A 17,163-nucleotide genomic window follows, 5' to 3' on the forward strand; every position below is an offset into this window, starting at 1 on the left:
TATGTTTCAGAAATTAGTATGAAAATAATAATTATACAGAAGTATGACTTAATAACTACATCTTTGGATATCATAACAATTAGTATTGAAAGTAGAGCTCTAGTACCAAAATATCAAAATATTGAACTTTGCAAGTGTCCCATTTAGGCTCATTAAATGCGCATTAAAAGTGCCTTTTTGGACCAAGCACCCTGCCCTTTTCAAATCCTGGCTGGAGCACTGCTAAGAATGCCCAGATTTTTGAATAAATACATTTTATTACGTTGCTGTCATGCAAAACATAATTTTTTATGTAGCTAAAAGGATAAATTTTCATATCGTTACATTCCAGTAAAGATTAGTGTTCCTTTCCAAAAATCAAACTTTGGTTTTAAACCAGTGTAGTACTCACAGGATGAAATGCACTTGGAGGATTTCTGTAAGAAAAAAAGGCAAAAATAATACCTTTGTGTAATACAGTTTCAATCTACTATCATGACCAATATATGACGTGTTTGAAAGTATGGTACATTTATTTTCTACCATATAGACCAAAATTTGGACTACAACCGTCCTTTTTAACTAAAGGTGTCAACAGAGAAAAATCCTCAATACTGTAAAATTAGGAGGGGGTGAAAGGTGGCACAGGTCCCTGACAGACTTAGAGGCCCTAATGTGAGGTCCAGGGGGTGAATTTGAACCACCCCCACCGCCAACACACACACACCAAAGAAAAACAAGCAAATTCTTTAAATTGATATCCCCAGCCAGATTAGGCAAAGAAGATGGCATGGAATTCATGTGTAAGTGAAATATTCCAATCGATTCATGCAAAACAGCTGCTGAATGATGGATAATTAGATATGAGATATGAATTTGATTGCTTAAAATAAAAGAATACTGTATATAATGTAGCATTAAGATATGACATAGCAACTTATTTAAGTAAATATGATGAGGTCAGAAAAACTTCAGGTGTAGGACCTAGGCCTACATTGATTGGAGTTATTTATTATATAGAACCAGAGAACAGCAAAATCTGTAGTAACCATCATCATTTCTTTTGTCATTCAAATAATCACCACTGCTCTCTTCGGCAGGTCTGTCTATGCTTTTGTTGTCATATTTCATGCCACTTCTATGTCCATCTGTGTTCCTATGAACTTATTTAAGATCACTGCCATGTCCGTCTGTGTTTCAGTCATCGTATTTAATATCTATCAATATTCCTGTCGTTGTATTTCATGTTACTTCTGTGTCCATTGGTGTTCCCAATGTCGTATGTCATCCCCATGCCATATCCATAAATGTTCCCTTAGTTGCTCAAGATGTCGTTTCTTAAATCACTGTTGTGTCCAGCATAGGTCCTGTTGTAGTGTTTCATGTTACTGTCATGTCTGTCGGTGTTACCAATGTTGTATTTCATACCATCAGTGTTTCCGAGTTGTCGTAGTTCATGCCATTACTGTGTCTGTTGGTGCTCATGTGATCACAGTTTATATCACTGTCAACAGTATAATACATCGCTTTTTAGGCATCACTGAACCATTGCCAAAAAAACAAAAAACTTTCATTGAAAAGAAAGAAGTTAGTAAAAAGTATAGAAGTGCAAGAGAATGCACCTTTCATGGTTCTTGGTTAAAACAGTACCCTTGGCTGGAACTAAATGATGATAAAAAGCTGGTTTGCAATGTGTGCTGTATGTATGACAAATAGGCCCCTATGTGATGGTGCGAATATTTTCATAAAAAGTCAATATCATTGAAAGATTAATTTTCTTTCTAACACAATTTTGTCATTATTCATACTAAAAGAGTTAAGAGCGGAAATAAACATCATTGCACAAATGTTTGCTTATGCAATATTTTAGGTTTTGGAGAACAGGCTATCACTTAGCATTGCATTTTTTAAATGTGGAAACTAGGTACATACAAAAGCAGGGCGCGACACTTACTATTTCATTTGGTGACCCACCAGATCACCAACCAAAGAAACAGGGTGACCCGTAAAAAAGTGAGGGTGTCCTCCAAAAAAATCCGACACTACCGGAACCAAATTCAACATTGCGGTTGTGTTATATACCAGTCTCCGGACCTTCTCTTGATTTTCTTTTTTTTCTTTTTGGTTTCATGTTTCTTTTAAATTAAAAGAATGTAATTTCTTTTCAATCACTCACAAAATGAAACAGTTACAATTTGCTTATTCCACAGTAACCATGATATAAGTCTCCACAGACATACAGGGCTTTTTCTGCCCATTTTGGGAAAAAGACCCTAGACATTCTGGGAAATTTTGCGTCGTGAAAATGCGGAAATTGGGAAATTTTACAGTGAAAAGAAAAAGCTGTCTAGTCTCCTGTGAATTAGGAAATGATTTAATATTAGTTTATTTTCCCTATAAAGGACCCACAATGGCTGAAATATCAATCCTTGGGGTGTCAATATCTATTGCAATAAATCATGACAGATAATATTTCATATCTCTGAATGTGATAAAAATCAATGATTTCTGAGTTCAATTACCAAAAAAACTTCACATCACATAATTTATTAGGATGTTGAAAATGAACCAGTACAGGTAAAAATAATTTCTAAAAAAAAAAAAAAAAAAAAAAAAAATTTTTTTAATTTTTTTTTTGGATTGGGATTTTTTTCTGAAGATTGGGAAAAATATCTTATATTTTGCTTTGGGAACGGGTCCGATAGTCGGACCCGTGGGTACTATAGAAAAAGCCCTGACATATCAATAAATACAGCTTCCATGTGATAATGGAGACCGGAGACCGGGTTTTAGTTAACAATTACAAAGGGGTCACGTCATTCTTGCCTAAGAAAGAGTCTGTAAGCAGGGGTTCCCTGTAATGTAGACATCGCAAAACTGTTTTATTGATTGTTTTCAGGGCTTCCGTTAAAGGAAGTTTGGAAGTATATTACTCCCTAAAAATGGTTTAAAACTTCCAAAATTGATTCCTTGGAAGTACAAAAACTTCCATAATTTTGAAGAAAACTTCCAAAGTTGAAAGTTTGGAAGTTCAAAATATCAAAACCTTGTATCAATATTAAATTTATAGTCATAATTCAATCAGTTTAAGTGTTTTTAAGTAAAATTTAAGTGCAAATAATTTGATTTTAAATATATCTGTTAAAAAAATAGTTGGAAAAGATATTGTATTATGGAGACTTTAAAACTTCCATACTCCAGTGTAAAACTTCCAAAAGTGATTGACAGGAAGTTCATACTTCAAGTTTCAAATTCTTAATGGAAGCCCTGTTGCTTTATAATTAAAGTTAAAAGCATCGTATGGTGCATAACTCACGGCTGCGAAACAGTGGCTCCAGCTCTTTTAGGAGCTGTGTAAAAACAAGAGGGCCCTGAAGGCCCTGTATCGCTCACCTGATCCAATTCAAGTGTGAAATAAGTGTTTTCAGGGCGAGGGCAATTGTGACAGGGGGAGGGAATAAGTGTATTTCAGGGCAAAGGAAAGTGCAATGAGAGGGGACTTAATTAAAACAAATTTAGGCCTAGTTTTCAATGCTACATGTTAAATATTATAGTTGACGGTATTACAGTTTTAGAGTATTGGAAATGTCAGTCTGGTGGTCTGCTACCTTAGAAAGGATGCGTGCTTGTCTTTGTTTGTACATTTTTATTTTCTGTTCTTGTTATGGTTGGAGTATAAACATGAAAATTGTCAAGTTCCATGAACATATGGTCATAAATGTGGCCTCTAGAGTGTTAACAAGCTTTTCCTTAAATTTGACCTGGTGACCTAGTTTTGAACTTGGCCTAGAGCTAATCAATATATACGTTCTAACTTAGTTTCATGAACATACAGTTATAAATTTGACCTCTAGAGTGCTTACAAGCTTTTCCAATGATTTGACCTGGTGACCTAGTTTTTGACCGCACATGACTCAGATTTAATCTTGACTTAAAGATTATTAATATAAACATACTGACCAACTTTCATGAAGATACAGTCATAAATGTGACCTCTAGAGTGTTAACAATCTTTTCCTTCAATTTGACCTGGTGACCTAGTTTTTGACTGCACGTGACCCAGATTCGAACTTGACCTGGAGATTATTAATATTAACATTCTGACCAAGTTTCCTGAAGATACAGTCATAAATTTGACCTCTAAAATGTTAACAAGCTTTTCCTTTAATTTGACCTGGTGACCTAGTTTTTAACCCCAGATGACCCAATATCGAACCCAGCTCAACCCAGAAAAAGAGTATAAACATGCTTATTCCGGTAAACAGGCGGTCATTTTTATTCCCGACAAAATGAAAGCGCTCAATAATACTGGTTTTATCTTAAATGTAAGATTCTTGAGTGAAATTCAGCTTAAAATTGGTGAAAATTTTCTACTTTAGTTTGTAAACATGCATGTGTTTGATGGGAAAATCGGTTTTATAACTCCATGAACAATATGTTTACAAAATAACCGAAATACGTGTGAATATTAAACATATTTATATGGCACTGCATTCCTCAATTTCTCAAATAAGCCCTCATAATAAATTGTGATATTAGATAAAACAATGAGTCATACTTTCGTTTTATGATGATATCCGTTCTTTTGCTCTAGCTCGGAAGTGTCATTGGCTCTTTTTTATACACAGCTCCTTAAAGAGCTGGAGCCACTGTTTCGCAGCCGTGTTACTGCTTTTATTAATTGTTTTGGAATTAAAAGTTTAAAGAAATACAGTTTTTATGTTGACCCGGCGGATTCCCCAGCCGTACGATTTTGGTAATCCTCTAAAAAAAACAGGGTGTTTCGGGTCACCGGGTTATCGTTAGTGTCGTGCCCTGAAAAGTGTTTAAAAGAAATGACTGCAGATGAAGAGCCACAACCATATGCAGAGAAGATGGAAGACCTCAGAGATATTATTGGACTACAAAAGAAGCAATATCAGCTGTTTTGTGAATCATGTAATGAATTTATAAAATGTAAAATTTCTTTAATCATCCACGTAGTCATTGGTCTTGTATAAAAGAAATTATTCGGGTCTTTAAATAGAACACAGTGGTTGTTATCACTCACATTATTTTCAAAACATTTATATTCTTTTTTGTTCGTTCTTTAGCAGATTTGCCCCCTTTGTCACATTTAAATAAAACGCAATTCCTAACCCTTTCCACCAATGTTCACACAATCCACAGGGCTATGCAATGTGCCCTTTTCTGCCTAACCTGTGTGTTAGGCTAGGTAGTACACAATGGATGTACCTGTATACTAAGCTGCTAGTAAGGCATGTACCTTGTTATGGGATGTCAGGGTGGCTGTGTACATAGCTTTATTCAAGTCTGTGAGGTTATGCAGTGTACATACCTTTGTTCTAGTCTGTGAGGTCTACTAAAGGCAATGTACATACTTATGTGCTAGTCTGTGAGGTAGGCAGCGTACATACCTTTGTTCTAGTCTGTGAGGTCTACTAAAGGCAATGTACATACTTATGTGCTAGTCTGTGAGGTAGGCAATGTACATACCTTTATTCTAGTCTGTGAGGTAGGCAATGTATGTACCTTTGTTCTAGTCTGTGAGGTAGGCAATGTACGTACCTTTGTTCTAGTCTGTGAGGTAGGCAATGTACATACCTTTGTTCTAGTCTGTGAGGTAGGCAGTGTACATACCTTTGTTCTAGTCTCTAAGGTAGGCAATGTACATACCTTTATTCTAGTCTGTGAGGTCTACTAAAGGCAGTGCACATACCTTTGTTCTAGTCTGTGAGGTAGGCAGTGTACATACCTTTGTTCTAGTCTGTAAGGTAGGCAATGTATGTACCTTTGTTCTAGTCTGTGAGGTAGGCAGTGTACATACCTTTATTCTAGTCTGTGAGGTAGGCAATGTACATACCTTTGTTCTAGTCTGTGAGGTCTACTAAAGGCAATGTACATACTTATGTTCTAGTCTGTGAGGTAGGCAGTGTACATACTTTTGTTCTAGTCTGTAAGGTAGGCAATGTATGTACCTTTGTTCTAGTCTGTGAGGTAGGCAATGTACATACCTTTATTCTAGTCTGTGAGGTAGGCAATGTACATACCTTTGTTCTAGTCTGTGAGGTAGGCAATGTATGTACCTTTGTTCTAGTCTGTGAGGTAGGCAATGTATGCACCTTTGTTCTAGTCTGTGAGGTAGGCAATGTATGTACCTTTGTTCTAGTCTGTGAGGTAGGCAATGTACATACCTTTATTCTAGTCTGTGAGGTAGGCAATGTACATACCTTTGTTCTAGTCTGTGAGGTCTACTAAAGGCAATGTACATACTTATGTTCTAGTCTGTGAGGTAGGCAGTGTACATACCTTTGTTCTAGTCTGTGAGGTAGGCAGTGTACATACCTTTGTTCTAGTCTCTAAGGTAGGCAATGTATGTACCTTTGTTCTAGTCTGTAAGGTAGGCAATGTACATACCTTTATTCTAGTCTGTGAGGAAGGCAGTGCATGTACCTTGTTCTGGGATGTCAGGGAGGCAGTTTCCATCCTTTGTTCTAGTCTGTGAGGTAGGAAGTGTACGTACCTTTGTTCTAGTCTTTGAGGTAGGCAATGAACTTACCTTTTTTCTAGTCTGAAAAGTATGCAGTGTACTTCCTTTGTTCTAGTCTGTAAGGTAGGAAATGTATGTACCTTTGTTCTAGTTTGTGAGGTAGGCAATGTATATACCTTTGTTCTAGTCTGTGAGGCAGGCAATGTACCTACCTTTGTTCTAGTCTGTGAGGTAGGCAGTGTACTTCCTTAGTTCTAGTCTGTAAGGTAGGCAATGTACGTACCTTTGTTCTAGTCGGTGAGGTAGGCAATGTACGTACCTTTGTTCTAGTCTGTGAGGTAGGCTGTGTACATCCTTTGTTCTAGTCTGTAAGGTAGGCAAAGTACGTACCTTTGTTCTAGTCTGTGAGGTAGGCAATGTACGTACCTTTGTTCTAGTCTGTGAGGTAGGCAAAGGACGCACCTTTGTTCTAGTCGGAGTAGTAGGCAATGTAAGTACCTTTGTTCTAGTCTGTAAGGTAGGAAATGTACATATCTTTGTTCTAGTCTGTAAGGTAGGCAATGTACATACCGTTGTTCTCATCTGATAGGCAATGTACGTACCTTTGTTCTAGTCTTTGAGGTCGGCTGTGTTAATACTAGGGATGGCAACGAGTAGTAAAATTAATACTCGAGTACCCGTTGTGTTTGGCTGTGTAGTAGACAGTGTGTGTACCTTTTTTCTAGGCTGTGAGGTAGGCAGTGAAAGTACCATTGTGTTAGGCTGTGTAGTAGACAGTGTGTGTACCTTTATTCCAGGCTGTGAGGTAGGCAGTGAAAGTACCATTGTGTTAGGCTGTGTAGTAGACAGTGTGTGTACCTTTATTCTAGGCTGTGAAGTAGGCAGTGAAAGTACCATTGTGTTAGGCTGTGTAGCAGACAGTGTGTGTACCTTTTTTTCTAGGCTGTGAGGTAGGCAGTGAAAGTACCGTTGTGTTTGTCTGTGTAGTAGACAGTGTGTGTACCTTTTTTCTAGGCTGTGAGGTAGGCAGTGAAAGTACCGTTGTGTTAGGCTGTGTAGTAGACAGTGTGTGTACCTTTTTTCTAGGCTGTGAGGTAGGCAGTGAAAGTACCATTGTGTTTGGCTGTGTAGTAGACAGTGTGTGTACCTTTCTTCTAGGCTGTGAAGTAGGCAGTGAAAGTACCATTGTGTTAGGCTGTGTAGTAGACAGTGTGTGTACCTTTTTTCTAGGCTGTGAGGTAGCCAGTGAAATTACTGTTGTGTTAGGCTATGAAGTAGGCATTGTACATACCTTTGTGTTAAGCTGTGTGGTTGACAGTGAATGTACCTGGTGTTTAGCTGTGAGGTAGGCAGTCAAAATATCATTTTATTAGGGTTTATGAACAAACCTTTGAGTTAGTTTGTGATGTAGGCAGTGACATACCTTTGTTCTAGGCTATGAGGAGGCAGTGTACGTACCTTTGTGTTAGGTTGTAAGGTAGGCAATTTCTTCAGCTCCCTGTTGATCCATTTGACAGCGCCCTCCAGGCTGACAATCTTCACCCCCCACTTCTGGGCATTCTCTAGCAGGGAAGAGGCCTGTAACACATGTTACATGGACACTATAACATCAACACTGCATCTACACTACTTCATACATTAATTTGGACCTCTAAATGTACATGACAGATGTAGATTGACACATATAGTTCACATTATTTTTCGAATTTGTATTCTGAATTCAAATTACGTTTTTAAATAAGAAGGCCAAGATGGCCCCTTATCTCTCACCTGATTAAAATGAACATTAAGTCAGTGGTTCAGGGATGATAACAGAGCCATGTCGCCAATCCTGAAAATGTATGCGTGGGGTTCAGGGGGCCGCTGAAGGCTCCCGATGGGTCCAGGGCAAAGCCCTGGTGGGGGGACAAGGAAACTTTCCATATTTCAGGGATTCTAATACCCTTTTTTGCCTTAGAATAGTGTTCAAGGAGTACACCTTTCGGTTCGGTAGATATAATTATGTTCAACATGAGACATCCACAATCAGAACAATTATCAGGAATCCTAGCAGTGAAGTTTAACACCTTTGTCTTTAAACAAAGTTAAATTTACTCTTTTTTTTACCTGAAGTCACAGGCATTAGACATGTACCTGACATTTTGGTTCAGTTGTCCACTTCCCATAAAATTAAACTGGCTATGATCAAATGCCTGTGTGTGAACAGTCTACACTGTGGGATGTTTGATTTATAATAATGAACAACTTATCAATTATCATGCTTGCAAATGTTTATTGTAAAAGTGTTATTTATTCAATTTAGATGTATCATAAGAGTATTTATTCCATTTTCTGTACATTTGATGGGAATATAATATTATTAATTTATATATATATTATTTCAAGTAATATCCAAACGGGACCTAAAATGCTTTGGCAGCGTAGCTGTTGTGGACATGGTGGACATTGACGTATTCTGGTCCTTAAGCCAGATTTTTCCCCTCATGGTGCTACATGAGCCCAGTAGCATACAAACTAGATTGTCCCACGGCAGTTCAAGTCTCTCAGACAGGCTTTCAAATTCCATGAAAATTGATTCAGAATCAGCCCTTGTGATTTTTAAGGAGGCCAAATGTCTCAACACTATTCCTTTCTCTATAGCAGAAAAATAGCTGCAACAGTTTTCTCATTGTTTGTGTTTGTTGACTTGACTTAGTTGAAACAAAACTGAGATCCATTAACTCCTCCACATGTTCATCATTGAATTGGCTAGCCACTCCGTAAGTCATCTTGTATGATGCTGTACACCTTTGAAGTTTTAATTCACTGAGAGCTTTTGTATCTTTGGCAAGTGTCTTAAGTAAGACACACTTAACTGTGGTGCCAGGGAGTATGTTCAGCCATAAATCCAAGTATCATGGCCTCTGGATTGAATTGTCAGTCATTGACAGGAACAACTGGCTGTGGTGTCTTTTCATCCTTGACTTTTGTAACCATACCTGGAAATACAAATAACAACTACAGAATTTAAATCTCGCTCAAACTGGGTCCTCAAGAAGTTTTGTTGAACTGTCTCAAATAGAAAATAAAATGACTGCCTCTACGTAATATATATTACTACTACAAAATATTTATTCAGGTCAACAGCCACTTCTTATTGAGAACAATGCTTCAAACATTATGAGAATAATAAAGAAACGGTTCACAGCGTAAATTTCCACAGGCCAAATAAAATTTGTAAAATAAAAATTCATTATTATGACACAATCCGAGTCGGGATGTCCGAAATAATGTTACATGCGCAAAATTCATTCTCAGTTTGATCACTTTCTATTAACTTAAAAAGAAACGGGAATTTCTCTTAAAAAATAAATGGCAAATATACCCTTAAAATTGACGAATCAATGTTTTTAGAAGTTGGAGGTGGTCGGTTTTTTTTTCCAATTTTCCAATACCCGTTTATTCGTCTTCGTCGTCTGTCATATCCGTATACGACCATCCGCATACTGTCTTCTAGTCCCATCGGTAATTTCCGTAATCACCGGATGCTATCTTAACCAATCATATAGCTTGATTGCCAAGACGTAAATAGGTTCGTTAATTTCCGGCTTTACACTTCCACAAAACTCACCTTTTGTACCCATATTGTTCAAACTGAGCTCAAATCGCTCCCTGTACCCGTCCACCCTAGAAAAAAACTCAACGGATTTACATTAATCTCAAAATCGATCCGTGAGGCCTTAAATCCGGAATTCCGGATTAATCCGGAATTTTATCATCCCTGGTGGTTATAAAGGATGTTGATGCTTGCCTAGAAAGCAAGTGGTTGTTGAGTAATTTGATTGTTAACAAGGGCTGTCACAGAGACAAGCGCGCTCGACTATGCCGCCGCTTTTCGGTGTATGGATTGAAAAGTTTTTGCGAAACATGCATGGATCACTGTTAGATTAGATTTCAATGCAATACATGATGTGCTGAGATATTTACATAAATTGAATGGAAAATATTTGAGGTGGTATGCAAACTTTAACGTAAATTCTAATTCGAAAAGAGGCATTATTTTGTCAAAATGCTTGATAGAGTTACCTCCTCCTGTGTACAGGTTGGGGGCATGATGGTGAACAAGCGTGCAAAATTTCAAAGCCAGATGTCAATGGACTTTGAAAATATTTGAGGTAGTACGCAAACTTTAATGTATATTCTTAAGTCGAAAAAGGGGCATAATTTTGTCAAAATGCTTGATAGAGTTACCTCCTCCTGTGTACAGGTTGGGGGCATGATGGTGAACAAGCGTGCAAAGTTTCAAAGCCAGATGTCAATGGACTTTGAAAATATTTGAGGTGGTACACAAACTTTAACGTAAATTCTAAGTAGAAAAAGGGGCATAATTTTGTCAAAATGCTTGACACAGTGACCTCCTCCTGTGTACAGGTTGGGGGCATGATGGTGAACAAGCGTGCAAAGTTTCAGAGCCAGATGTCAATGGACTTTGAAAATATTTGAGGTGGTACGCAAACTTTAACGTAAATTCTAAGTCGAAAAAGGGGAATTATTTTGTCAAAATGTTGATAGAGTTACCTCCTCCTGTGTATAGGTTGGGGGCATAATGGTGAACAAGTGTGCAAAGTTTCAAAGCCAAATGTCAATGGACTTCGAAAATATTTGAGGTGGTACGCAAACTTTAACATAAGTGGTTACGCTGACGCCGACACTCGGGTGAGTAGGATAGCTCTCCTTATTCTTCAAATAGTCGAGCTAAAAAGGAGGTTGGTCCTTGTAAGAAAATCAATTATATTCCTATAAAAATCAAAACATTGTCAGCTGGTTTTCCTAAGGGACAATGAAAGTGATGGCAAGGAAGCCAACTATTGCCATGGAAGTCAATGGTTGCTAAGAAACACATTGATTAGGAAGGAATTGGTTGCTAAGGAAGTGCTGGGTTGCTCAGGAAATTATTGGAGGCTAAGGTAGTGAATAGTTGCTAAGGAATAAATTGGCTGCTAAGGTAGTCAATGGTTGCTATCAAAGTCATTGGTTAAAAAAGAAGGCATTTGTTGCTTTCGATATAGGTAGTTGCTAAAGTAATCAATGGTTGCTAAGTTAGAAATTAAAAAACCTCGCAGTAGCAAATCAGGCATTTCAAAATTGACAAAAGACGATTTTTTTTTACCATTTTAAGAATTTGTTTTGTGATAGCACAATGTTCAGCGATGATTAAGTTGAAATATCTATTTTAGATAGTAATGATGTTGTTAATGTTGAGCAATTAGACAAAGAGTTTAATATTGAGGAAGTAGGTAAAGCTATTGCAATTCTTAAGCGAGGTAAAAGTGGTGGTACAGACAAGTTAACTCCAGAAATGTTTATCGAATGTAAAGACATATTTGCTCCGATGTTGGGCAAATAATTTAACTATATGTATTTCAACTTTCTATATCCGACTAGCTGGACAAAAGGTATTATTGTCCATGTACCTAAGTAAGGTAATCTAAACGATGTAAAGAACTACATAGCCTTTACCCTTACAAGTACTTTTTCGAAATTATATTCAATTATTTTAGATAATAGGCTGCGTCTGTGGGCGGACAATAATTACTTATTGTCAGACTATCAATATGGCTTTAGAAGCAAACAAAGTACTTCTGATTGCATATTTGTTTTATGGTCTATTATTAACAAAGTAATTAACAATGATAAACGAATGTTGTATTGTGCATTTGTTGATTTCCGTAAGGCATTTGATGTTGTTTATCAGAATGGTATTTGGCTAATCAAAAAAAACGCAACTTATTCATATCAAGCTTTTTTTTACCCTTTAGCACATAGACAAGTGGCCAGATTACACCTCCCAGTCAATAGCCAACTTACTGATAAGCAGTCCTTATCTGTATAGGTACTTTTCTGGATATTTGAAAATGAGAAAATGAATACAGCAGTATGACCTTAAAATCAATGTTACTCCAAATAATTGTGTCCAAATCTTTTTTATGTGAATACATTTTTTATAGATAATTAAATTATCTAATAAATGGTGTCAATGATGAAATATTAAATTATTTTATTTCAGCTGTGAATGTATTTCCAAGATGGAACTGTAACATTTCTTTGAAATGTCATAATTGCATTAAATCAAAGGGTAATAAAATGCTGGGATCGATCTAAATGTTATTACCCCTATCATAAAAAAGACACATCTGGATTAAAAAGCCGACAATTTATGTTCTTGTGTACAATACACAGAAATATGTCATAAATATCCGGTGTCATCCAGCTGAGAGATCCAGTCCAAGGTGTCTGTGTAACTTTATTACCCCCTCATAAAATTGTTTACAAAAAAGAAAGCCGATAAATGATTTTCCGGTATGATTAAAAGATCTAGATCAAACAAAATGCTTGCACATGATCTATTTTACAGCCAAAACTATGATGGACATTATATCAGCTTCACAGAAAATTTACCCATCATTTTCTCATTTACTTATTGTTTCTTTTGTTTGTAAACAAAATATTACCTTAATGGTAAACTGAACTGACGTAATATATTTAATGATTTACGCATCAATGAATTTGGGGGAAATTCCATACAGTACTCAGCTCGTGGTCTTATTACGTCACAATGGGATATCACACCTGCCATTGGGAGTATAAACACCTTCTCAATTTAGCAGACGACAATTTCAAGGGAAAATCAATACACAAAAGGTTAAACTTTAATTTTATAAACATCCGGGTTATTGTTTACAAAAAGAAAGATGCAAAATTGAAATATTAAAATGACCCTATTGAAATATGCGGGCCATGCGTTTACATCCAGTAATGGATACGGTCGGCCAGATGCGTATACATCTGCTAATGAGCTATGTCGGCCTATCTCGTATACATGCGCTAAAGGGTTAAAAACCTGGATTTGTCACATCGCGATTCTTGTTCACTTTTCAATTTGATTGTTTTATTGGTTTTGACAGGCACATATTACATTGTTATTGTATTCAGTTCTAAGTCAAAGTGGCGTAGTCGAGCGCCATTACGACGACATAGCATAACCCTTGTTTATAATAACACAGATATCTTAACACGGTTCTCAATTACAATTTAATAATTGGTTAACAAACGGACTCTGGATTAAGAAACAAAATAAAACGACACATGATTTATGTTACCGAAATCAATTAACACTTATTGTTTACTTTGCGTTCATAGATGATTATAGGGATGAAGGTCGCAATTACGACAGTGGTGTTTTTCAAACATTCCCATTTTGATAAAGAATAGGAGGAGTTTTGGTTAATTGCACTGTTGAACCTCACCGACACGCCTTCATGCTGTCATCGATCCTGAATGGCTGATAAAAATGCCGTAATAGTCCCGACACGCCTTCTGGCTGTCAGTCAACCGTTGCAACCGTTGCAATCGCAACAAAATTGTGTATTGTCAAAACTGATGATTGTTTTGATAAGGATTGTCGCTACGCGGATTAAAGCATGTTGGCATAATTAACGCGTGTCGGTAATTAGCCTTGCCAGCGGAAGGCACGTCGGGCCCGACAAGCCATAAAGGGCTGGCGGAAACCCTGATAGTTACGTCATGAATCTATAAATAAACTGGTCATTTCACATGGCGCATGCAGGTTAACGCTTCCGTTTTGTTGTTTACATTTTCAACAAGGTCAGGTGACAGAGATTTATAATTGGTAAAATACTTATGTGGAATTGTTTTGCTTATGTGTCAGAACCACCCAAAAAAGATGCCATCACTGGTGATACCTTTATGGTACGACCTTGGAGTATTTACAGTAACATTTACAGCACAAAAGACCGGCATCATATTCAGCATTCTTTGTTAATTGGCATTCAACTTATCAGTATTTTTTGTTAATTTTAAAGACATTTATTTTAATGCTATGATCAAATCATAATAGAAATAAAATTTGTTTAAAAGTTTTATTCATTATCTAGTCAATTTATAAAATTATATGAAAATTAACATACACAATTTTTGGTCGTCTGCTCTTCCAGTATGCACTACAGCCATGTTTGTAATTAAATAATTGGTACATCAATAGCAGATCAAAGAAACAATCAATATCATTATCTGACACAGCTAACAACATAAAATCATAAAACAGCAATTATTCAAAGCTTAGTTAACACATTCATCACTGATTATTGAAATAATTGATACCTCATGAATATTTATTAGCTAAAATGTCAATCGTAATTAATGATAAAATATTGCCAAATTGAGTAAACCAATCGCCTAAAAAATGACAATAAAACAAATATATTTTTTATTGCTTCGAAGAAAATTGCTTGAAAATTTAAAAGTAAAAAAGTACTGTACATGTTATACATTAATTAACGGTATTGAACAGTTTTGTAAACTAAAAAAAGTGACCATTGAAAAAAACATATATATATATTAATGGTTATATTAAATTTCATCATAATATTTAAAAAAAATGTTATAAAAATATATATATATGTATTTATTTTTTTAGTGGGGGGGCTTTTGAACCACTTGCCCATTTTGAGGGGGGGCTTTTGAACGGGGGGCTTTTGATAGGGGGGGCTTTTGAACGGGGGGCTTTTGATAGGGGGGGCTTTTGAGTGTACCCCAGCTGTTGGGCAGTCTGATTGATTTATCAGCAGCTCTACTAATATAAATGCGTATTTTCCGAAAATCTAAAAATACAATATCAAGTTTTTGTTTACATTGTATCCATCTTTGTTTTTGACTGAAAAATCTTTTTTTTGACTGAAAACAAAAGGGACTTAGACATTCTACCGCTTTTGAACCCAATCTACCAACATAGAGAACCAAATATACCTCTCTCCCATTGCCAGAGGTTCACATGTCTGACAATATAGTGCTACTAAACTTATCATTACATGCTGCTGAAAACATGAATAATATGGTGTATACTTGAATTACAAATTGAAAGGTAAAAGACACTGTATTTGTATGTTGAATTTAATATTAAAACAGGCTCAACAGTGAAAAAAAATGTAAAAAGTGGAAGGGACTCCTAATTTCAGGAAGGGACACCTGATTTCAAATGTTGGGTGTCCCTTCTGGATCCCTTGGAAAAATGGTTAGTGTCGACCCCTGCAGGGGATATGGATCCCCCATTGGGGGACCAAGGGATGGGTCGTAATTCCGGGAGATTTTTCCCCCCACTGGGGGATATGGCTTGTATGCTTTTGAAACATGACAAAGTAATGGTACAAGTCCATCTTCGAAATGCATTTACAGATGAAATAAAATAATTTACCATTACATCATTGACACCATTTATTAGATAATTTAATTATCTGTAAAAAATATATTCACATAAAAAAAATTCGGCCACAATTATTGGGAGTAATATCGATCTGAAAATCATACTGCTGTATAAATTTGCTCTTTTCCAATACCTCCAATATTAGAAATAGGGACAAATAATAACTTACTGATAAGCAATCCTATACAAATAAGGACTGCTTATCAGTAAGTTGGCTATTGACTGGAAGGTGTAATTTGGCCACTTGGCTATGTGCTTAAAGGGTTAAGGAATATGTTCTTCCTTATCATGAGATTGCCTCTAGAAAAGGCTGAGTTCCAGAAATACAGAATAAAGAAAAAACAACACTAGAATCTAGAGGTTTGTATGCAAAACATATCCATTAATGTATGTATTCATATTATTGCATATTGTTGTTCAACATTAAAGTGTTCCTCAATTCAAAACAACAAACGGTACGACTATACTTAAGTTTATCAAAATGCATATAAACATTTTAACTAACCAAAAAGCACAGGTCTGCGCCTTGCAGTTTCAGGCAAGATTTCAAAGGTTTTACTATACAAATATATATATAGAAAACCTGGGATCCCTTGGAGTGGGCCAGCTTTGACCCCAGGGGCATCATTTGAACAATTTTGGTAAAGAACTGCTACATGAGCCTACACACCAAAAATCAAAGGTCTGGGATTTGTGGATAAACTTATCTCAAGTATAGTCAAAACTATCCCCACCCCCTGTTAATCAAACATGGCTTGTAGGAATATGAAAACGAACCACCTAAGGAACTTTTTCTGCAATCATTTTGAAACCTGGCCATTAGCTTTTGAAGTTTTGTTTTCCTTTTGGTTGCCATGACAACCATATCTCTGCATGGAATCATTTTATTTTGAGGAATCTGAAAAAAGGATCATCCAAGGAACATTCCTGTGAAATTTGGTTGTTATTGTCCTGTTTGAAGGAAAGTGTTGAGAACTGACAACGAACAGTCCCCTATTACAACAGCTCACCTTTGAGCACAGTGCTCAGGTGAGTTTAAAAGCACAAAAGTGTATAAAACTTAAAAGTTTTGTTTTTTTAAACCACAAATATTTAATTATTTAGTTTCATGGTAAATTTAAAATAAGTTTTCTAAATGATCATTATGTATAGAAGTCTCTCTATGATACCTGTTTGGTGACTTTTGCTTTTTCCAAGAGTGCTCTTCCACGAGTAGCCTGTCAAATGAAGAAACATACTAAATCTTACATGGCTCTCTTTAACTGTACAATGATTGTTTAGTATATACATATCTGTTTTACGTCCATTATAAGTGTACATCAACTAGCATTAACAGGAGAAATTGTTTACTTTTCAATAAATTCATTAATCAGGGTTCCCTCTGGGTTCTAAATTGTTGTTGCCACTTTTTCGCAAGGGGTTAAGGGGGCCACGA

At 36.3% G+C, this 17,163-nt stretch overlaps 1 protein-coding gene and 1 long non-coding RNA gene across 4 annotated transcripts in view; one reads left to right on the top strand and one right to left on the bottom strand.

The window, feature by feature from the left end:
* LOC128230122 (uncharacterized) overlaps positions 1-17,163 on the bottom strand; it is a 99,808-nt gene that overhangs the window by 61,735 nt on the left and 20,910 nt on the right. For all 3 annotated transcript variants that reach the window (XM_052942172.1, XM_052942163.1, XM_052942153.1), the window contains exons 5-7: positions 16,898-16,945; positions 7,928-8,047; positions 392-416 (exon numbers count right to left, since the gene is read on the bottom strand). In XM_052942172.1, the coding sequence (XP_052798132.1) occupies positions 392-416; positions 7,928-8,047; positions 16,898-16,945 (193 nt within the window). The remainder of the gene's footprint in view (positions 1-391; positions 417-7,927; positions 8,048-16,897; positions 16,946-17,163) is intronic.
* Positions 1-17,163, top strand: part of LOC128230174 (uncharacterized) — a 40,327-nt gene that overhangs the window by 15,707 nt on the left and 7,457 nt on the right. The window lies entirely within an intron of this gene.

This window comes from Mya arenaria, chromosome 1, assembly GCF_026914265.1.
Source record: "Mya arenaria isolate MELC-2E11 chromosome 1, ASM2691426v1".
Lineage (NCBI taxonomy): Eukaryota > Metazoa > Mollusca > Bivalvia > Myida > Myidae > Mya > Mya arenaria.